The sequence below is a fragment of the Caretta caretta genome, chromosome 4 (assembly GCF_965140235.1).
Source record: "Caretta caretta isolate rCarCar2 chromosome 4, rCarCar1.hap1, whole genome shotgun sequence".
NCBI lineage: Eukaryota > Metazoa > Chordata > Testudines > Cheloniidae > Caretta > Caretta caretta.
In genome coordinates, this window is record NC_134209.1 from 69,627,561 (window position 1) to 69,652,005 (window position 24,445).

General features: G+C 42.6%; 1 protein-coding gene and 1 long non-coding RNA gene across 2 annotated transcripts in view; one reads left to right on the forward strand and one right to left on the reverse strand.

Annotated features, from left to right (window-relative positions):
• LOC125635568 (uncharacterized) overlaps positions 1–24,445 on the forward strand; it is a 63,836-nt gene that overhangs the window by 9,568 nt on the left and 29,823 nt on the right. The window lies entirely within an intron of this gene.
• Positions 17,164–24,445, reverse strand: part of TMEM154 (transmembrane protein 154) — a 61,166-nt gene continuing 53,884 nt past the window's right edge. Inside the window, exon 6 of the mRNA XM_075127744.1 lies at positions 17,164–17,715. Coding sequence (XP_074983845.1) covers positions 17,541–17,715 — 175 coding nt within the window. The 3' untranslated portion in view covers positions 17,164–17,540. The remainder of the gene's footprint in view (positions 17,716–24,445) is intronic.

Below are 24,445 nucleotides of genomic sequence, written 5' to 3' on the forward strand. Positions count from 1 at the left end.
ATTCCTACCCTTTGTTTCCTGTCTTTTAACTAGTAACCAATCCATGAGAGAACCTTCCCTCTTATCCATGACTGCTTACGAGCCTGTGGTGAGGGATCTTTTCAAAGGCTTTCTGAAAATCAAAATACACTATATCCACTGGATCCCCCTTTTCCACATGCTTGTTGACCCCCTCAAAAATTTCTAGTAGATTGGTAAGGCATGATTTCCCTTTACAAAAACCATGTTGACTAGTCCCCAACAAATTATGTTGATCTGTGTGTCTGACAATTTTGTTCTTCGCTATAGTTTCAACCACTTTGCCCGGTTCTGAAGTCAGGCTTACCCGCGTGTAATTGTCGGGGTTTCCTCTACAGCCCTTTTTAAAAATTAGCGTCACATTAGCTATCCTCTAGTCATTTGGTACAGAAGCGGATTTAAATGATACTAACAGATAACAGTTAGTAGTCCTGCAATTTCACAGCTGAGTTCTTCTCTGCTCCTTGAAGTCTTTAAACCACGATTTGCAGACTTCAGTAGGTCAGACATAGATGAGAGGTTTTTCGCAGGAGATTCTGTGGGTGAGATTCTATGGCCTGCGTTGTGCAGGAGGTCAGACTAGATGATCATAATGGTCCCTTCTGACCTTAATATCTATGAATACCATCTGGTCCTGGTGACTTATTACTGATTATCAATTTGTTCCAAAACCTCCTCTAATGACACCTCAATCTGGGACAGTTCCTCAGATTTTTTCACCTAAAAAGAATGGTTCAGGTTTGGGAATCTCCCTCACATCCTCAGCTGTAAAGACCGATGCAAAGAATTCATTTAGTTTCTCCTGTGCCTGGGTAAATTTTACCCAGTAGGCTGCTATAGCTATGAGAACACTCCTCAGCCAAATTGAACTTCCCTTAGTCCAACTGCTCTCCCACATGCCCGTTTATCTTATTTCCCTATTTAATCCTTTTTTTAAAGTGAAAGATGTCAGATTAACAGCCCTGAAAAATGAACTCCTTGGTTCATTCAGAGAACAGTTATGTCAGCAACAGAAAATTGCTCATGTCAGTCAACATGCCTCAATCCTGAAGTGGAGGGACCATATTTATGGGTAGGAGGAAGTTCATTCTCCATGGTAATTCAATCCTTAGCTTCTCTTCAAGGTGTACTAAGAAGGGTGCTAGTTTGTGGTGGACACCTGTCTACCTGTAAGGGGATTGTGTATTCATTCTTTATATATAGACTTATAAACAGACGTCACCATTTGGTAATTACCAACCTGGTTCAGATTTGAACTGCTGGCCTACCAGTTGAAGGTTTTGCATCCAGTTACAATCCTTTGATTCATCTAAATCCTACACCTTTCCTAATGAAAACCATCCCCTGTATACAATCCCTCTCGCTCTGAGCTGTAGTCATTTTCAGCTGTGTTTGGTCTCAGCTACTGCTTTTACTGCTGTCTTTAAGATAACATGAAACATCCTGTGTGTTTGATGGCAGGATGTGGTGAACTTCAAGCTGGGGAGCAAATAGTTCTTTTTATAGGGGACCTTTACCAGCATGATCTTCACTGTTAGCTAGCCCTTTTTCTCCCAACAAACAAGCAGCTGTTAGCCCTAAGGAGCCTATTTTGAACACCAACATCTGACTCTTGCAGGCTGCAACTCTCTTCCTTTCAGCTAGTTAAATGTTGGGCTCATTTTTGTCGTCTTCTCATTTCCTTTTTAGGAATTCCCATTTGTTTCAGAGTGACTTTCAAGGCATTGTCCAAATGTCTCCCACAGTTTTACTGGTACTATAATCCTATGTACAAACTGGCTGCTGCTGATAGCCTGTGAGGTAACATACATCATAGACCCTAATACACTCACACAAAGTAACAAATAAGACCAGTGATTGCAGGCACACTGAAAGTAAAAAAGAAAAGAACCAAACAACTCTTTTCACTCACATTGACCACTACGGGAACATACAGAAACAGTGCCTAGTGCAGTGGTGAGCTGGAGCCGGTTAAATTTTGACGCTGGTTTAGAACCGGTTGTTAAAGGGGTGGGCAAACTCCAGCCCGCAGGCCACATGCGACCCGTGGGACTGTCCTGTCCGTCCCACCTGAGCTCTCGGCTGGGGAAGCTCCCCTGAGAATTTTTACTCACCCGGCAGCTCTCCGAGCCTTCGGTGGCGGGTCCTTCACTCGCTCTGGGTCTTTGGCAGCATGTCCTTCACTCACTCCAAGCCTTCAGCGGCACTTCGGCAGCAGGTCCTTCAGTGCCGCCGAAGACCCAGAGTGACTGAAGGATGTGCCGCTGAAGTGCCGCCGAAGACCCAGAGCAACTGAAGGATGTGCCGCTGAAGTGCCGCCGAAGACCCAGAGCGACTGAAGGAACTGGTTCTTCAGCTTCTGGCAGCTCATCACTGGCCTTGTGGACTCACCCAAAGTTGACAGTACTTTGCCTTCCTAAATCTTTAGTGGAATGGGTAAAGGAAAAAGGAGTGTCACACCTATTCTCTCACTTCTGAGGAGGTAGCACAGCCTCACATTTGATGTTTCTCAGCTGCAAGGAGATAGACAGCAGAAGTCTGGGAAACAGAAAGTATCTAGAATGAATGACTAAGGTCCATTTTAAAGGAACAGAACAATAGCTGGGTCCTGGAACAGTTGTATCACAAAATTATGAGACCTATGGACTCAATCCTGTTTCTGTCAAAGTCAATGGGAGTTTTGCCAATGAATTCTGTAGAAGTAGGATCAGATCCTAAGTGAAGATCAAGGAAGATGTTCACATAGTTGTCAGGCCATTTTGGGAAGTAAGGGTAGGATAAGTGAGTGAATAGATTTGTTATATGAACAATTTCCTTTGCGGCAATGAGCTGTGTAGGGTAACCAAAGAAGAGCAGGAAACAGAACTTTAGAACATCTTAATTTTTTATAAAAAGAAAAGGAGTACTTGTGGCACCTTAGAGACTAACCAATTTATTTGAGCATGAGCTTTCGTGAGCTACAGCTCACTTCATCGGATGCATACTGTGGAAAGTGTACAAATCCAGGTTTTGTGCTGGAAATGGCCCAACTTGATTATCATACACATTGTAAGGAGAGTGATCACTTTAGATAAGCTATTGACAGCAGGAGAGTGGGGTGGGGGGAGGTATTTTTTCATGCTTTGTGTGTATAAAAGATCTTCTACACTTTCCACAGTATGCATCCGATGAAGTGAGCTGTAGCTCACGAAAGCTTATGCTCAAATAAATTGTTTAGTCTCTAAGGTGCCACAAGGACTCCTTTTCTTTTTGCGAATACAGACTAACACGGCTGTTACTCTGAAACCTTAATTTATTATGTGGTTCAGAAGTAACAGTACTTACTGAGTTTTTATTCGTACATCATTCCACCAATTTCAGTGGGATGTCTGAGTACAATCTAAATAAGGACTTCAAGATTTGGCCTACAGGAAAATTGTTGTTCTAGCTAATCTTTTCCCATCTCTATATTATCTGTCCTGAGGTAATTAGTCACCATGCACTCTCAATCTGAGACCAAGGGTTTCATTTGTAATGTTTGGCAGAGATGGTTTGCAAGTTTTTATCCTAATTTAGGGCAATTCTTATTTTTTTTAGAAATGCTAAAGTTGATAAAATACATTATTGTTTGTAGGTTCTAACTTTGTTTTATATATAGTAATTGTTTTGACAGGAGTAATTTTTAGTAGTTGAACCAACTGTTTTTAAAGTGAGAGAAAAAATTAGGGCAGTCAGTGAGAAGGTTCTTTAGGGCTTGTAAGTGTGAGTGTGTATTAATCACAGGTTTAATTATGTGATATTGTACAAACCGTCTTTGCATGTCTAGTTATGCCCTAGTGCAAATATAATTCCAGCTAAAGCAAGTTTGGCATCAATGTGATAAAGATTAGCATGATTGTTTGTTTAGACCACAAATGAGTTCAGGTGTTCTTTCACTCCTTTTAAGCTAACCATCATTTAAAATAGTATCTTTTAATTATATAGATTTAAATGAAAATTAGAGTTTTGCGAAATGCTTAGAACAAATCCCAAAACCATCTAAAACTCACCTGGACTCGAGCAATATTTCAAGCTCGGGCCCTGAACTTGAAATCGCTTAAGTCAATCTCTATTCAAGGTAGCACTTTGAACTTAAATGCTGTCATGAATAGATAGGCTTTTCTGAATCACAGCCTAAATACACTGGCCAGGTTTGGCAGAGGACCACTAAGGCAATATATACAGTTGAATTAAAACTGTGCTAGAACCATATTTAAACATTTACTGTACTCTGCAGAAGTCAAGATATAAATAGCAAGGGTACTGCAGATCAGTGTGTTGGCAGAATTATGCAGGGAAACTTGCACATTTATCAGCATGCTTCTCTCTAGCTAATATTGTTATTCTCTCACTTTCAATAGCACCAAAATTAATGAAGACATTAAAATATTTAGCTAACAACAGCTTATTTCCATGAATACCCCAGAGGAAACACACACTGACCTGAGAATAGGACCTGAGCTATGATTTTGTACAAGCTAGCCCACTCCTTTGTAAATCAATTTAAGATGGTTAGGCCCTGTCTGCATTTGATTTTGAAAGTGTTAGCACCTTTCTAGCATAAGCCACGTTTAAACACCATTGGACCTAATGAGGTTTGAACTCCATTGTAGATAGGGCCACTGAGATTTGGTGGGAACAGATTTCAAAATGTTCTTCATGTGGTGTTGAAAATGATTTGTTTCTGACAACATTAATATTAAAACCATTTTCAAAACCAGTTCAGGGGAAACCATTGCTTAAAACTATTTTCAGTAATGTTTCAGTTTCCTAAGAGACATGGTTAAATGTTTTGTATCCACAAAATCATAAGTAGAACTAGGTTCACTCAAAAACTTCATGAACTTATAGCCTTCCTGTCAGAAGTTAATTTTACTAGCTATGTTTATGCTGATTATTTTTTAATATTGGTATTCTGTATTAAGCTTTAATACACAAATTTTATTTCCCCTCTCACCCCATACTGCCTGGCAGTGTTCTATTGTGTTCCAGAACAATTAACGTATTAAAAAGGTTTGTTCAACTGATGTGTTAACTAGTCCATTAACAATTCAAACAGAAAAAAAGTTACGTTTTATGGTTTATCATCCCAAAGACCAGTTAGTGATGAAACATTCACAACCATTTGTTTGCATTGGTGAGAAAGCGACAATGCAAGGAAGAGAATAAATTAGACTAGTGTATTCACAAACAGAAATAAACATCCATTTTGTAATTAATTGGCAACACTCAAGAAAAAGGAAAATTTTTGGACTAAGTTCCAATTTGATTTGAATTACATGGCTATAAAACTAGAGTAACTAAATCTAAGGGCGTGGCTACACTTGCAGACGTAGAGCGCTTTGAGTTAAACCCACCTTCGGAAAGCACAGTAGGGAAAGCACTGCAGTCTGTCCACACTGACGGGAACAAGCGCACTGGCATGTCCACATTTGCGACTCTTGCAGCAGCATTGGGAGCGGTGCATTATGGGCAGCTATCCCACAGAGCAGCTCTTCCCATTCTGGCACTGTGGCTTGTGGGAAGGGAATGGTGGGGGGCATTCTGGGTCCTGTCCCAACACCCCGTGATGCATCGGTTCGCATCCCAGCAATCCCTGTGCTTCCATCCACATTTGGCGCCATCTTTCAATGTTTTTTGTACTGCACGCTCTGTCTTCCCTTTCGGTCTGCGGGAATGGAGCCCAAACTGCTGAGGAGTATGCTGACGAGTCTCGCCAGCACGTCACATTTGGCAGTCGAGTAATTCCTTATGATCCAAAGTAACAGTGAGGGCTCCGACGATATCGACTCAAGTAACGCATATGACATGAGTTTGCTTGTTGCATTCGTGGACATGCTCACCACCGTAGAACACCACTTTTGGGCTCGGGAAACAAGCACTGAGTGGTGGGATCACATTATCATGCAAGTCTGGGATGACGAGTAGTGTCTGCAGAACTTTCAGATGAGAAAAGCCACTTGCATGGGACTGTGTGAGGAACTCGCCCTCACCCTGTGGCCCAAGGACATGAGATTGAGAGCTGCCCTGACGGTGGGGAAGCGGGTAGCTATTGCAATCTGGAAGCTGGCAACTCCAGACAGCTACCGATCGGTCGCTAACCAGTTTGGAATGGGGAAGTCGACCATTGGAATCATGTTGATGCAAATTTGCAGGGCCATTAATTGCATCCTGCTCAGAAGAACCGTGACTCCAGGTAATGTGCATGACATTGTGGCTGGCTTTGCACAAATGTGTTTCTCTAACTGCGGAGGGGCGATAGATGGGATGCATATTCCAATTCTGGCACCAGCCCACCTATCCTCCGAGTACGTTAATCGGAAGGAGTATTTCTCTATGGTTTACAAGGCGCTTGTGGATCACCGTGGGTGTTTCATTGACATTAACGCAGACTGGCCTGTAAAGGTGCATCACGCACGCATCTTTTGAAACACTGGCCTGTTCAGGAAGCTGCAAGCCAGGACTTTTTTCCCCAGACCAGAAGATCACCGTAGGGAAAGTCGAAATGCCCATTGTGATCCTCGGAGACCCCACTTAACCTTTAATGCCGTGGCACATGAAACCCTACACAGGGAGCCTTGACAGCAGCAAGGAGCGGTTCAACAACAGGCGGAGCCAGTGCAGAATGACTGAGGAGTGTGCTTTTGGCCATTTAAAGGGCCGCTGGCGCTCTCTGTATAGGAAGCTGGACCTGGCCAATGACAGCATCCCCGCAGTTATATCCGCATGCTGTACCCTCCATACCTCTGTGAAGGGAAGGGTGAATGATTCACTCAGCCATAGAACTCAGAGGTTCAACACCTGGAGGCTGAATTTGAACAGCCAGAGAGCAGGGCTATTAGAGGGGCCCAGAGCAGGGCTGCAAGGATTAGGGATGCCTTGAGGGAGCAATTTGAGGCTGAAAGCCACCAGTAATGTCTGGTGCCCTGCACGGGACTGAAATGCAGTGGTTCCAATGTTAGTAGGAATCTGTGTTTGCTATGCTGACTTGCCATGCCTGTTCCTTTCCTGGGCTAAGGTATCTTTTACTTTATGCAATAATAAAGAATGTTTTCAAAGCCAAAAAATCCATTTATTGAAAAGAAATGCAATTGCTTGGGAAACAGAAAGGGCAAGGGGTGTGTCATAAATATAAAGGGAAGGGTAACCACCTTTCTGTATTCAGAACTATAAAATCCCTCCTGGCCAGAGGCAAAACCTTTTCACCTGGAAAGGATTAAGAAGCTAAGATAACCTCGCTGGCACCTGACCAAAATGACCAATGAGGAAACAAGATACTTTCAAAGCTGGCGGGGGGGGGGACGACAAAGGGTCTGTCTGTCTGTGTGATGCTTTTGCCAGGAACAGAACAGGAATGGAGTATTAGAACTTGTTAGTAAGTAATCTAGCTAGAAATACGTTAGATTTCCTTTTGTTCAAATGGCTGGTAAATAAGCTGTGGTGAATGGAATGTATATTCCTGTTTTTGTGTCTTTTTGTAACTTAAGGTTTTGCCTAGAGGGATTCTCTATGTTTTGAATCTGATTATCCTGTAAGGTATTTACCATCCTGATTTTACAGAGGTGATTCTTTTACTTTTTCTTTAATTAAAATTCTTCTTTTAAGATCCTGATTGCTTTTTCATTGTTCTTAAGATCCAAGGATTTGGGTCTGTGTTCACCTATGCAAATTGGTGAGGATTTTTATCAAGCCTTCCCCAGGAAAGGGGGTGTAGGGCTTGGGGGCAAGACGTCTCCAAGTGGGCTCTTTCCCTGTTCTTTGTTTAACATGCTTGGTGGTGGCAGCATAGGGTTCAAGGACAAGGCAAAGTTTGTACCTTGAGGAAGTTTTTAACCTAGGCTGGTAAAAATAAGCTTGCGGGTCTTTCTTGCAGGTCCCCACATCTGTACCCTAGAGTTCAGAGTGGGGAAGGAACCTTGACCGGGTGGGATGGGGAACGGTACAATCACAGATTTGCGTATGTCCTGTTATCATACTCAGCCTTCCTGTCTTGAGTGCTGTGCAATGAGTGCTGCACTTCAGGATGGCTATACGGCATGGTGATGGAGGTTGAGTGCAGAGGATAAGGGTCATAGTTTTGAGTGCATAGGATAAGGGTCATAGGCTGGGTGGTGATGCTAGAGGAGGCAGCTTTTACAGTTCTTACAGGTGGCTGTAAGAATCCAGATGTTGGGGAAAGTGGTTTGGAGGTGACATGGGGGACACGGGATAGAGTTTTGGACAAGGGCTGCAGGGGAGGTCGGGCATGGTAGTGTTCTACCTGCATGGCTATGAACGCCTGGATCGAGTCCGCTTGGCGCTCCATTGTCCTTATTATCTGTGCTTTGCTGTGCTTTGCTGGTGGAGCACCTCATTCTGCTGGCAGATCCTCCTTTCACTGTCTCGCCACTCCTGCACTTTTTGATTTTCATTACTTGAATGCTGCATTACTTCATGCAACATGTCTTCCTTGCTTCTACGTGGCCACTTTCTGATTCTTTGGAGTCTTTCGGCCGGTGATAACATGGACGACTGAGATCTCACGGTTGCATCTGTAAAGGCAAAATGCAACACTTAACAAAGGCAGCATTGTTCACACCAGACAGAGCAATGATTCCCCCATACTTAAGGGCAAGCACAGTCTACACAATAGCATAATTTGCCCGTCCCAAAGCGAGCCCCAAATGGTGAGTAAGCACAGGGTCTAGGGGGACTGATTGTTTCACAGCTGTACTGTCCTCTGGGTTTCTGTGCCTTGGGGAGAGCCAACAGCAGCCGCGGGCCCCTATACCAAACACTGTGCCCACATTTTCCACAGGAGTTCGTCCTGGAAGATATCTTGCTGCTGAGGGTGACCTGGGAAGCAAGGGAGGGTCTTCTACTGCAATGCAGATTCTGCCCTGTCCCATAAGCAGCTTGCCTGTGTGCAGCAATGGTCCCCCCACCTCTCACGGCACAGTGGCGTGGACAAGTTAGCCTTACTGGGACAAGGAACACAGTGGCTCTCCCAAGAAACCTGCGCAAGCGCATTGGCCAAGTTCTGGATGAGACCTTTGAAGAGATCATTGAGGCCGTTTACCATGTTGTGAGAGAGCACACCAACGCCCTATTCCACAGCTAGGCATGCATGCAGCCCTAACCCTTCTCACCCCAAGAGCCCGCACCAAATAACTTCCTTCCCAAAATAAAAGCCGCTTACCAGGAACCTCCTCTGGTGTTTGTTCTTCCCCAAGCACTGGCCGCCGCGTCTGGCTACCTTCCTCCTGGCTTGAGAACAGCTCCTGGCTGCATGCATCTAGGGGTTCCGGAGTGTCTTCCTCCACCTCAGCACCCTCGCTCCCGCTTTGCTTCTCCTCCTCCTCCTCTTGCCTTGTTGAACTGGTCTCTGAAGGGTCCATGGTGGTACTCGGAGGGGAGTGGGGTCGCCCCCAAGTATCGCGTCTCGCTCTTTGTAGAAACAGCAGGTCGCAGGGGCAGCACCGGAGCGGCTGTTTGCCTCGCGGGCTTTGCGGTAGACATTCCGCAGCTCCTTCACTTTAACCCTGCACTGCAGTGCGTCCCGGTCATGGCCCCTTTCCATCATGTCCCTTGATATCTGCCCGAAGGTGTCGTAATTCCTACATCTGGAGTGCAGCTGGGACTGGACAGCTTCCTCCCCCCAAACACTGATGAGGTCCAGCACCTCGCCATTGCTCCATACTGGGGATCGCCTGGCGCATGGAGGCATGGTCACCTGGAAAGATTCGATGAGAGCACTCCGCGCCTGGCAGAGCAAACAGGAAGGGGATTTTCAAAATTCCCAGAGAATTTAAAGGGTGGGTCTGACCGTTGGTCACCTGAAGGCAGGGCAGTAGAGTTCAAAGTGATGATCAGAGTGGCTAGCACAGGCATTGTGGGACACTTCAGTGCTCCAGCGGGGGCTCCGCAAAAGTTATTTCACTCACCAAGGTGGAATACCAGGAGCGCTGTAGCCGCGGAGTCAGAGCGCTCTACGTGCCTTGCCAGTGTGGACGGGTAGTGAGCTAGTGTGCCCGGGTCTCCTTTATTGCGCTCTAACTCTCAAGTGTAGCCAAGCCCTAAGGCAATCAGAATCTGGACCTCCAAGCTTAACACAGGATAAAGTTTTAGCCTCTTTCCACAAGCACATATGGAAGAGAGTTCCCTATTTCATAGAATTAGGGTAGGACTGGTGCTGAGAAAAAAAAGCTTCAAAGTCTAGTGATGTTATTTTTCTGATACTAGGCTTTACTAACAAAACTAATAATAAAAATTCTGTGAGCATGCAGCTTTTTTGTTTAAGCTAGCGTTCATGCTTTTAACAGTGAGTAATTATTTTCTGTTTTCTTTGTCAATAAATTCTTCTTATATTTAATCTAAACTAAATTTGACTTTCACTGTTACCTGAGAAAAGTTAAGTGCACTGTCACTTTTGAAAGAAACAGAGCTCTATCCTCTCAAGCACAATAGAGTGGGGAAAATTAAGATAACTATTGGTTAAAAGCACAGGAAAATTTGCAGCCTTCCTCACAGAAGAACTAGTGGTTACAAGCTGGGCACAGAAACTCCATGACCATCATCTATCTGTCATCATCTCAATGCAGAAGCCATTTTTGTATGACTCTGATGGGAAATTCAGTGGCTTTGCATGAGTTTTGCTTTGACTTTTTAGCTGAAAGCAAGGGCCAGGGACAGGCTGGGGAAAGAGGGAAATGGTGCAAATGTGAGTGGATTGAAACCAAGTAATATGTTCACACAAAGCCTTGTAACCTGAAACAACTGAGTTACACACTTCTCTGCTGAAAATGAAAGAAAATCCATGATGGAATGCTTCAGAATCTTGATGTGGGAGGAAGCAAGAAGAGACTCTCACTCCTTGGGCAGATAAGGGAAGAGACAGACTTGCAGGAGATGTGAGAGATCAATCTACTTTCAGACACGATTTACATATAACCAAGAATATCTTAACTTTAGAGTGTTTCAGTTACACTTATCAGCCCTGATGTGATAAGATTTAATAAGTTATGGGCCAAAAATCTTAGGTTAAAATACTGGAAGATTATACCTGGAAGGAAATGTATTTCCTAATCAGCAATACAGTATCATTATGTTCTATTTCACAGAGTGTATCTTGGTACTTCAAATCAAACTGTGATTTGAAAGAAACAGCAGTACTTATTTGCAGAAGATATAGAATAAACACAAAATTTGCTTTCTACACTCAGGTGCATATATTCAGACTGAATGTTCTCCTGATGCAGCTGTGCAATTAGTCTCCTAGCTGTACAGCTGTGGAGAGTGCCTCCTAATCCAGTAGGTGTTTCCCCTTTTGAAGTAGCCATCTCAAGCAAGTTTGGGCCTTATTTGATGAATGAAGCCGATCTTCTTACAGAGGTTGGAGTTCCTACTCTCCTACCATTTATAGCAATTGGCCCCGTAATAGTCTCATTAAAGGATGGAGTGAGTAAGTTCACTCGGACCCTCCAACATCATAACAAAACATGGCTTCTTCCCTGGTTGCTGGGTCAGTTGCATTATAGGGAAGTATCTTGTAAGAGACCAGAAAAACAGAAACCAAAAACAGTTTCTCATAGCAGGAAACCTTGAGGTGAATTGACCTCTCACATCTCCAGGCGGTCTGTCTCTTTCCTTATCTGCCCAAGGAATGAGTTCACTGTGGGTCTCTTAGAATCATAGAATCATAGAATATAAGGGTTGGAAGGGACCCCAGAAGGTCATCTAGTCCAACCCCCTGCTCGAAGCAGGACCAATTCCCAGTTAAATCATCCCAGCCAGGGCTTTGTCAAGCCTGACCTTAAAAACCTCTAAGGAAGGAGATTCTACCACCTCCCTAGGTAACGCATTCCAGTGTTTCACCACCCTCTTAGTGAAAAAGTTTTTCCTAATATCCAATCTAAACCTCCCCCACTGCAACTTGAGACCATTACTCCTCGTTCTGTCATCTGATACCATTGAGAACAGTCTAGAGCCATCCTCTTTGGAACCCCCTTTCAGGTAGTTGAAAGCAGCTATCAAATCCCCCCTCATTCTTCTCTTCTGCAGGCTAAACAATCCCAGCTCCCTCAGCCTCTCCTCATAAGTCATGTGTTCCAGACCCCTAATCATTTTTGTTGCCCTTCGCTGGACTCTCTCCAATTTATCCACATCCTTCTTGAAGTGTGGGGCCCAAAACTGGACACAGTACTCCAGATGAGGCCTCACCAATGTCGAATAGAGGGGAACGATCACGTCCCTCGATCTGCTCGCTATGCCCCTACTTATACATCCCAAAATGCCATTGGCCTTCTTGGCAACAAGGGCACACTGCTGACTCATATCCAGCTTCTCGTCCTCTGTCACCCCTAGGTCCTTTTCTGCAGAACTGCTGCCTAGCCATTCGGTCCCTAGTCTGTAGCTGTGCATTGGGTTCTTCCGTCCTAAGTGCAGGACCCTGCACTTATCCTTATTGAACCTCATCAGATTTCTTTTGGCCCAATCCTCCAATTTGTCTAGGTCCTTCTGTATCCTATCCCTCCCCTCCAGCGTATCTACCACTCCTCCCAGTTTAGTATCATCCGCAAATTTGCTGAGAGTGCAATCCACACCATCCTCCAGATCATTTATGAAGATATTGAACAAAACCGGCCCCAGGACCGACCCTTGGGGCACTCCACTTGATACCGGCTGCCAACTAGACATGGAGCCATTGATAACTACCCGTTGAGCCCGACAATCTAGCCAGCTTTCTACCCACCTTGTAGTGCATTCATCCAGCCCATACTTCCTTAACTTGCTGACAAGAATACTGTGGGAGACCGTGTCAAAAGCTTTGCTAAAGTCAAGAAACAATACATCCACTGCTTTCCCTTTCTTCTTGCTTCCTCCCACATCAAGATGCTGAAACATTTCATCCTGGATTTTCCAACATCTGCTTAACATTGTTCTTCAGTGTGGTTGCACCAGAAAGTTAAGCAAAACCTTGCTTGACACATATTTTCTACAAGAGTTGGCGCTAGTTTTGTAAAAGATTTGGTATTGTGGTGTGGACGGGACCTTACCAAGGGAGAGGCCAGAATAGTCTGTGTAACTGTTTTAGCTCATGTCTATTTGTACTATCAGCCTCATGAATAGTACATTTATACTTTGGAAACATATATTATTTAACACTATTAAAATATTTTTACTTCTAGTTATTCTTTCATGCTTTTAACCTGGCAACTTGGAGATATGATCAAGATTTGCAGTAAGAACTGGGAAAGCATCAGTCCTCAAAGGGGCTGCAGTTTTGTACAGTCATTGATGGAGGAACTGAATTGTGACTATTCCAAATATAATATAATTTCAGAATCTCTTTCTGATTATTTTTTTTACTTTAAATTTAAAGCTAGTTGAAATGAGATTTGTTCATCCAGCTTTTTTGTTGTTGTTTTGGAGCTGAAACCTAATTTTCTTATTTGCATCTCTCTAAATTCATTTTCCAATTCATACCATTTCCCTCACATTCCCTAATTTTCTTCAGACATTTTGCTCATCTTTTGTACTTATCAAATCTGTTTTATAAAATTCAGGAAAAATCCCACAAGCACATAAAAACAAACAGAAGCAGTATTCCAAATAAGAATGCCCAGGCTTCCTGCCTGAATCTTTTAGATGTGGTACTTGTCATTGTATGATCTGTCGTAGTATTGTCCAGGCAGACTCTACTGTTGACCTTGGGAATTGGGGACATATTTTTAGAATATTAATATTTAAAGAATATTTTAATATGTTCCATACCAAACTAAACCAATTATTTAAAACAGTAATGCTTCACAGATTGCACTGGTTTCCACATAATTTTTGAGAGAACATATTGATTGATAAGGCAGAGTTTGAATTTCAATTTTTGATTATACTTTTGCTGAAATTTTGAATCATGATGGAAAAAAATCGGATTGTCAGGAAAGGGAATTTAGACAATTCATGTGAATTTCCCCCAACCCCTGTTTTTCAACCAGGTCTTTGGTTCCTGGTTATCTGAGGTAGTCCCTTTCTTTGTGTTTCAGCCAGACTTTTGGAGGTGAGCTGAGACTAGAGCTGAGTAAATAATGGATTTTTTGGTTTCCTGGCACTTCCTTTAAAATAATAATCATCATCATCATCACCATCATTTCAGATGAAGCAGATTTTTTGAAATTGTTTCAGATTGAACAAACCATTTAGCTCACCCTAAAATTAAATATTTTGGTTCAATATTGAGCATTTTTTAAAAATTGCTTTATTATAAAACAAAGGACATTTTAAAACAGTCATTTTGAACGAAAAATTAAAACATTTAATTTAAAAAAAATGTTGAAACAAAACATTTCAGGTTTTTTGGAATTTTTTTAAAGGTTGTTTTCCCCTCATCCAAACAATTAAACAAAACTGACACAAATTCATGAACCATTTTTGTGTCACCAAATATGCATTTTTCACCCAAAAAAGGTTTGTACAAAAAGTTTTGCCCAGCTCTAGTCGGGATACTATGTTAATTTCACTGGAATAAGTGGACCCAGAGGGTATGTCTATATTGCAATAAGACACCCTGGCTGGCCCAGGTTAGCTGACTCAGGCTTGTGGGTCTCAGGCTATGAGGCTATAAAATTGCAGTGTAGCTGCTCAGGCTGGAGCCGAGGGTCCCAGAGCTCAGGCTCCAGCCCAAGTCTGAACATCTACCCTGCAATGTTATAGCCCTGCAACCTGAGTCCAAGTCAGCTGACCTGGGCCAGCCACAGGTGTTTTGAGTGTAGCCATACTCTTATTTGCTTTCAGCCTCACTGCAGGAGAAACACATGCACAGCACACACTCCTATCAGCCATTCTCGGTATGTCTACACTGCAATGTAAGCTCACCATTAGTAGAACTCAAGTTAGCAGACCTTTGTTAACCTAAGGCTAGAGCCTCTACACTCATTTGTAACCCCCGATTGTTGAACCGGGGTTCAACTACACTGCATTATGCTGGCCCCAGTCCAAATACCCATATCCCAGACTTCCTAGTGCCCTCCCAAAAGGTGGCCGCATTAGTGCTTTGTTTGTGGTGTAGTGTGAGAAAACTTGACTGTCCACCAAAATTGACTGTCTAGAGGAGAAGGAACATTGGCCCATGGGATTGCGGAATACTTTTGGTGGCCTTCCAGAGCACAAGTCCAGTGGGGCTGTGTTGACACTGCAAAGCAGGAGGGCTTGAACTCTGGGTCCCAGCTTTACTAAGGCTCAGACCCTCTACCCCCCATGGAGTCCTGGGATGCTGGGTTAGTGGAATTTGTGTGTAAACAGAAGGGAGGTTAGCCTGAGTTTGAACCCTAGTGTTATGTTGCAGTGCAGACATACCCTCTGATATCTGGCAAACTTGTACTGATAGCAGGTGTTTAAGGGATTGCTTTTAGCTGTCTTTCCAGTCCTAGACATGCAACAGTGTTGCAAAAGATAGCATTGGCCAACTAAGCTAGACTCTTATAAACAGAAAGTAAAAGGAGAGAGATAAAAAAAAAGAGAGCGAGAGAAAATAAGGTAGGGGAAGGAAAGTACACATGAGAGAGCAGGGTTGAGGGTGACACCAGAACCTGAGCGTTGCATTCCAGGAGGTATTAGAGATTTAGCCCGAACTGATAGAAGTGACAATGTCATCTGGGTCCCCCTCTCTGTTCTGGTCAGGCCATCTCAGGATCGGCACAATGAAGCTCCAATGGTGGCACAATGGACACTGTGGTCCCTGCAGACAGTGGAGGTGGCAGCCATGGTGGTAAAGCTTGCTCTGTCCAAGCCACTCATCTCTACACACCTATCGTTCTGATTCACACTTGTAATCTCTGTATTTTTTTTCATTACCCCAGAAAGGGGTTGATAGGTAGAATAACTTGTCCCTTTATTATTTTGTCCACCAACTAGACGTAATTTCCAAGACACCGATTTTGGTTCATTAATTTCTAGTTCTATTTGCCTCTTGTTTACCAGTCATGATCTCAACACTATCCTTAGGTGCAAGCAGTAATTAATTAATTCAGTCTGTTTCCCTCTTGTACCTTTTGCTAAACAATATTTTACGTAAGTCTGAGCTGTGCTTTTGTTGCCTTAGACCATTTAGAGTACAAGCCTCTATACAACAGCACTTTGCAGAGGAGAGCCCTCCTCTCTAGAATTTGCTTACCCTTCCCATTCATTGACAGAACCCCAGTTGCTGATTTTCCATGTATGCTATTTAAACCAGGTCTTTTCTGAGGGGTTGGATTTGAGCAGTGTGGATTTTAGTGTCATTTTTGTTGACATGAGGCCAAATTCAACCTCGTATAGACAAATTCAACACTGATGCAAGTGGGAAGCAGCTCCATTAACTTCAATGGGTTTACACCCATACCCCTCAAACTTGAACTTGGCCATTTATAGTCATATTATTATGTTTTTAAATAACTTCTGTACTTATGCTTGCAGAATTGTGAAAGGTATACTCAGTTAAAAAAAACGCATAACCAAATATAACAAAAAAAGTGGTATGGCTGCACTATTGTCTGATGCTTCATTCTTCTGAAGGAGGGACTTTAGCGTACATTGAGTGGAATTAACACTTTAATTATATGGATCCAAAGCAATAATTCTTATTTAGAAATGGCAGAGTGGTTATCCAATCAATCTAGTTTCAACTGTGAACTCATCAATCTAGGACTCCCCTCCCCACCCCAAACCTCCTCCACCCCCCCAAAAAAAAACAGTGGAATGATAGCTATTTATATTTAACTCTTGTTATGCGAGTTTACATTTCCTTACCTCTCTGAGATAGTTTTACTTTCCAACTGCTATTGTTTGATAGGTTTTGTATTGTGTTTTCCATTTGTTTAGTAATCGACTAATAGAAAGTTATGAATAAAATAGAAAACCAAACAAAGAGAATGAATTCTTCATTGCAGATTTAAAATAGGATGGTATATTCTCCAGCTTCTGGAAGAAAATACCTTTTCTCTTGAGGTAAGTCCACATTTCTTGTCCAAAGACATCCACCAGCAACATGAGAGTTTGCATATGAAAATTTCAGGAATAAGGGGAGGCTGAATATTAAAGTTTCAATAAAACATTTTCTCATTGAGCCAAATAACCCAACAGAGAGAAAACTGAACACTCTCCCCCCCCCCCCCGTTTTTGGTTTAAATCAGGTGTAGATGTAGTTATTTCAAAGCCAGGAACCAATAGCTATTACTTGAGTCCACTGAACAACCTCCACTGTACATAGAAGGAGTCAAATGGACTTCTGTAACCTGACTGTTCTTATCATCCCTTTAGCAATGTACTTCAATGTCAGACATATGAAGTAGCACTAGCCAGTAGATAGCAAACAGTTTAAACTCCAAAAGGCCAGTTACCTTGTCTTTATAGCTTCATAGCTCTATTTCTGAAATATATGGAACATAATAAACAGCAAAGGCCAATCACTGCAGCACTTGTCAATACAGTAAGGTTTCTGAAAATATTAAACCATGTTACTAGAAACTCTGATGATCATTTTAATCACAAAATTAACCTGTGCAGAAAAGTAAGAAGTCCTGAGCAAAATAAACCCATTTGTGGTGTCTGCATCCATGTTTTCTGTATCTTCCTCCAATTCTGTGGTATGCACCTCTGCAAAATGACTGACAGCCTCTGGGATTGCAAAGATAGAAGACCATTCTGCATAGCCGATGGAGCCTGAGCCTAACAGAGAAACAACCATTTAAAGTCTAAGCATCAATGATTATGCTACCAATGTCTTGGTGCCTAAAGTCCCATCCTATCCTAGCAAGAGGAGTTAGAACTCTCTCCTCAGAGACAGCCTCACTCCTCAGAGACTGTTGAAGTGAAACATCCAAGATGTGGAAGGAATTGGTCCCACAGCTGTGAAACACCCTTCCACAAGATATTAGAGGACTAGAGATCTGATCACCTTCAGATTAAAATGTCTGCCCACTGTGACATACTGAGGTGCAATCGCAACCTCTGTGGGACTGTCATTCTTGCCCTGCAACTTGGGATGCCTTGCAACGCCTTACTGTTGTAACTCCCAACCTGGACCACTCACAAATAGCCTGCCAGCACACAGGTCACTCCCAGATGTGTTTTTGCAACTGCAGCTTGCCAGTCACACTCTGGCTCTCACTAGCCTTGGTTACACTAAAGGGTTACCCCAGCACATTCCAAGTCCCAGGAGTTCCCTCAGAATGTATATCTTGTACTGCACAGCCCTCTCCTGGACAGTCCAAACACATTAAATCCATTATTCTTTGAAGGGAATAATATACACACACAACTCTCCACCCTAAATGGAGTTACCATACACTTTAACTTAAACACACTCAATTAGATAAAACAATAATACAAGGTTATTAATTACAAAGAGACAGATTTCATGTGAGTACAAGTAATGAGGCATGAGAGTCAGAAATGTTTACAAGAAAAATAATGATAAAACGCTTTCTAGTACCTAACTTAACAAACTATATTCGGTTTAAAGCAAAGTTTCTCACCACATGCTTCCAACAGCATTACTGACCAAAGTCTTCAGGTCAGGACCCCTCTCCCAGAATCCAGTGACTGTTTCCTTTGTTTTCTCTGGTGCAGAGAATGAGATGGGCAGAAAGCAAGAGAGAGAAGATGATGGGGGTGTTTGCCCCTCCTTTTTATAGTTTCAGTCCCTCAATGAAAAGCATTTCCAGCTGAGAACCACAGGATCTGGTGGAGGAAGGAGACCTTATGCTGTTTCTTTGCTAAGATGCAGATCTCTTTGTCCCTGCACCCGCTTTCTTGCCAAAGAATGGCCACTTGATAGGTGATGGCCCAACAGCTTTGTTGACACCTACCTGGCTGGGGCATCAGCTTGCCCTTTGTCTCTGAGGGCCTGGGCTACACTGGGGGCGAGGGAGGTGTTTCGAACTAAGATACGCAACTTCCGCTACGCTATTCACGTAGCTGAATTCAAAGTATCTTAGTTTGAGTTACCTGGCCATCCTCACGGCAGCAAGTCAACTGCGATGGCTCCCCCGTCGACTCCGCTTACTCCTCCTGCCGAGGTGGAGTACAGGCGTCGATTCAGGGATCGATTTATCGCGTCTAGATGAGACGTGATAGATCAATCCCCGATAGATCAATCACTACCTCCGTGAGTACGTCTTCACTACCCGCTCAGCGGATAGTTATCGATCTATTGGGGATCGATTTATCGCGTCTCGTCTAGACGCAATAAATCGATCCCCGAATCGACGCCTGTACTCCACCTCGGCAGGAGGAGTAAGCGGAGTCAACGGGGGAGCTGCCGTGGTCAACTCACTGCCATGAGGACGGTCAGGTAACTCAAACTAAGATACTTTGACTTCAGCTGGTTTAGCCTTTCCCCAGACTTATCTTGGAAAAGCTCCTAATTTCAGCTTATGTTCATAACTTTACACATAATGTTGTTACTTGTATTCTACCATCATATTACTGATTAGCAAGTTATGAGTTTTCAAGTGATACCTCACAAGGCATACCTTGTACAAAGATTACCACAATAGTGTGTGGGGCGTGATTACAGGGCTGTGTTCCATCACACCTATCTCTTCTCAGTACTTTACCCCTAGAATTTCCTGAGGGTGGCTTATGATGCAATTAAACAAACCAGCCAACCAACCTACCTTTGCTCCATTTCTCAGCACATCACAAGATAAATGGGGAAATTGTAATTTTTGGAATAGCTGTTAGTTTTTATAATCCTGGTGTCACAGTGATGGATGCATTTTAAATTCCTGCACAGGTCAAGCTTTTCTTACACTGCATTAAGATCCAATAAGTTATGCAGAAAAGGGAGAGGCTGCATGTTTTGGGGAGTAGCTAAGTATTTTCTTAAGGCTAATGTAGGCACAAGCACATTTTCTGAAAGTTTCCTGCTAGACTGAATTTTTGTGTTATATAGATGGTTTCTTTGTCATGCTGATGAAGATGCTTAGTTGGAAGACTCTGCCTTATATTGGTGGTTTTGTGGTGCTGCCAGGGCTGTGAGATAGTGTTCTGGCGTATAATTTACAGGCATATTACTCCTGCTTGATAAAGACAGAAAACCACAAGGATTTCCTGAGAGACATTTCCTCAATCAGTGTATGCGGTATCTCATTGTTCTTTTTGCAGGGAGCGGCACTTCCTAACTTTGACAATGACATCGTAACCCAAATACATTATCCATTAAAAGCATGTGTAGGGCAGAAATATGGGGGTTAAAATAGTATAGAGTAGTTGTGACCACCATCTTTCTAATTACAGGAGTAATCCTTATTTTAGCACCTGTGTTGGGATACGGAGTTATATGTGTCCAATGAGAGAATGATAAGAACATCCCTAATTATATTAAATAGGATTGAAAAAAGTGATATAAAGTTTCATACTACTGGGCATAAGCCAACCACTAACTGATGAGGTTAAAGCAGAAGTTTTCCCTAAAGATAGGTGGTTATTCCATAATTGTCCACTACAGGGTTTCCTGTATATAAAAAAAATTTAGACACTCAAAACTCTGTACGTGGTACTATCCTACTTATATATCTCATTAACCTATATATGCTAAATGATTTAAATTAATCAGCAACTTGACCCTTAATTTCCAATTACTGAAGTTATGTCAAGAAAGATACTTACCTGAAGACCCAGGGAATTTGTACAAAAAAATCATACAGTTGTAGCACTGCTTCAGCTGCATGAGTATTAGCAATGTTGAAAGCCCTAATATAAATGGCTCTCAAACTTCAACAGCTATTTTCAGCACTATGCCAATTATACCTTCTGGGTGCCTGTCTAATTCACACAATATTGAAAACAGCTGCTGGAGATGGAAAATTGTTTACACTAGTTCCCAACATTGCTAATACTCATGCAGCTGAACCAGTGTTACAACTGTAAGAATTTTTGTACAAATTCCCTGGGTCTTTAGGGATTCCTGCTGAATTAGGTTACATTTGATTGCAAGCTAGTTTTCCAAGCAATGCAGTGGGTGCTAATTTAGAAGTTTCTTGAATGCAACCAAACCAGAGGTTGGTAAAAATTCTCTCATGTAGACAACACTGTAGAAAAAGTGACCTGTGGCTGGCTCCAACTCAAAAAATCACCTAGCTGCTCCCAGATGTCGCAGCACCTCCTTCCTGTGGGAGTTTGAATTATAGGGTAGCAAGGCCTTTATGTTTGCAAGTTATTGTGTTAATGATGCAATGTAAGAAAAGCTTGTCCTACCTAACAACTGTTGCTAGATAGGGTGTAGCTAAGAAGCTGCTAATAATTCAAAAGCCATTTCCCTTTTTTTTACTGGTGACACAGCTTATCAAGACAATTAAAGCTGACCTACAAAGATAAGAACTTGTTTGGGGGTTTTTTATTAGGAAGTACAGTATAAAGAAGTGCTGAAAGATGTAAAATCTGCGTGGTTTCTCTTTATAAATAGCAGGACTGTCCGCTCTTCCCTGGTTTTATGAGCAGCCTTGTGGGAAGTCTTAGAAATGTAGGTTTAAATATTTCACACCTTAACTGAAGAGGCAGTGGTGCTGAATCTTAAAGCCATCCTTTCTTCCAAGTGCTTCTCGGTCATTTATGTTAAATTGGTTTTTACAACACAAACCAAAAATAGAGTTTTGAATAGTGGCTGAAATCCTGGCCCCACTGGAATCAATGCCCAATAGGGCCAGGATTTCACCTGTGAAATTATTTGTGAATACAAATAATTTCCTCTCTCATTTAATCAAATTTCTCTTTCTTTGTGCTTTTGATGTCACAATTCTATTTGTCGTCCAGCTGCCATAGAGTTTTCCAAGATAGACAAGACCTGAATTTCTAATGTAAAAGACAAAACACCACACACTTAAGGTCTTCTTTAGACATTGTAAAGAAAGGGGGGGGGCACACATTCCAATTTGTTTTCCTTTACAGGTCACCTTTAAGACAATTATATCAGCATTACTAACCTACATGCGTCTGCTTGACATTCATGTGTTTCTTCAGGAGAGTGGGAACTAAGCTGCTAAATTCTAATCCATATCTGGGCTATCTCAGCCCTGGTCAACACTAGGACTTTAGGTTGAATTTAGCAGCGTTAAATCTATGTAAACCTGCACCTGTCCACACGATGAAGCCCTTTATTTCGACTTAAAGGGCTCTTAAAATCGATTTCCTTACTCCACCCCTGACAAGTGGATTAGCGCTTAAATCGGCCTTGCCGGGTCGAATTTGGGGTACTGTGGACACAATTCGACGGTATTGGCCTCCGGGAGCTATCCCAGAGTGCTCCATTGTGACTGCTCTGGACAGCACTCTCAACTCAGATGCACGATTGTTTGCCGTTGCTCTGACGCAGGGAGGGGCGACTGACGACATGGCTTACAGGGTTGGCTTACAGGGAGCTAAAATCAACAAAGGGGGTGGCTTTACATCAAGGAGTATTTCAGGCAGGACTTCACGGAGGGTTCCAATAAGAAATGGTGCACCTAAGTTATTGTTCTTATTGGAACAAGGAGGTTAGTCTGGCCTCTGATTGATACATGGCTAGATTTACCTCGCTGCACCTTCTCTGTGAGTGACTGCAGTGTGACCTAGAGGAATGAGTCCCCTAGACGGGGGGCGGAGGGGGGGTTTGCAAATGAGTACAAAACAAATCTGGTCTATTTCTTGTTTTGATACATTCCATCTATCTTTTACATCTTTGGCTGGCAACAGACGGTGCAGAAGGACTGCATGCCATCCACATCTCATGGCTGCTCGGCAGAAGATGGTACAATAGGACTGCTAGCCATCCTCATCTCTTGCCTGCCCAGCAGAAGATGATGCAATAGGACTGCTAGCAATCCGTATCACCTGCCTGCTCACCATAAGCACCATAAGATGGTTCAATAGGACTGACTGCAGGACTAAAGAGAATGACTTGATCAAGTCACTCCAAATTTAGTCCCTGCACCCATGTCTGCCCAGGCGCTCCTGATCGACCTCACACAGGCGACCAGGAGCACCTCGAACATGACGATGACGGCTACCAGTCCTATTGCACCGTCTGCTGCCACAAGGCAATGGGTTGCTGCTGCTGTGTAGCAATGCAGTACCATGTCTGTCAGCACCCAGGAGACATACGGTGACAGTGAGCTGAGCGGGCTCCATGCTTGCCGTGGTATGGCGTCTGCACAGGTAACTCAGGAAAAAAGGCGCAAAACGATTGTCTGCCCTTGCTTTCACGGAGTGAGGGAGGGAATGGGGGCCTGACAATATGTACCCAGAACCACCCACGACAATGTTTTAGCCCCATCAGGCATTGGGATCTCAATCCAGAATTCCAATGGGCAGCGGAGACTGCAGGAACTGTGGGATAGCTACCCACAGTGCAACACTCCGGAAGTCGACTCTAGCCTCGGTACTGTGGAAGCACTCTGCCGAGTTAATGCACTTAATGCATTTAGAGCATTTTCTGTGGGGACACACACACTCGAATATATAAAACCGATTTCTAAAAAAACGACTTCTATAAATTCGACCTAATTTCATAGTGTAGACATACCCTCAGTGTTTGGATCTGGGATTTTGGTTGGCATGCTATTTTGCTTTTAAAGTTTTTATTTCATACACAGTTTTAGCTTCTTTTTGGAAAGGTCATTTACATGAAAGAAGTGTTGAATTCTTGATTTTAGTAATTATTGTGTGATGACTTCTGACAGTCTTTGTGTTATTTTAGGTTTAAAAAATGTAACAACAATAACAGGCAAAGGAATCAATTTCTTCAGTCATAGCTTTTCCTTATAGGGCAGAATTGGGTATTCAATATGCAGAACACCTATTGTATTACATAAGAATGCAATGAACTGGCTGCAGCATTGGTCCTAAAAACTAGCTTTGGTGTAAACTCTCATTTAGGCTGGAGCAGAGAGGATGTGAATAGATTGTTATTCTAAATTATGATGATTATATAAAAAATTAATTAGTCCCTTCTTTAATACCTTAATGCATAGTAAAAGAACGACGGGTCATTTGATAAAATGAATAGCTTGGCATAAACAAATGAAAAGAAATACTACTTTGCATTCCATCAGATCAACCTGTGGAATTCAAAGCAACAAGAGTTTGTAGAATCAAATGCTGTGGCTGGCATTTTAAAGTTACTGGATAACATCCATATTTATGTAATTAAATTTCATGGATTATAGTACCATCTGGAATCAGGAAGGAATTTTTGTCACTGTGTACTGCAATGCACAATGAAATCTAGATACATTACAGGAATGTTTTGTCTTTGAAGCATCCAAGTATTTGTCACTGATATTGTCATTGTACTGGGCTTGGTATAGAAATTGCTTCGTATGACATGTTTTCGTACTTCACTAAAAAAAAATTCTCATTAGGCTTGCATTGCCCTAAAATAAATTACACCCTTGTCTATCATCTTTTATAAAAGTAA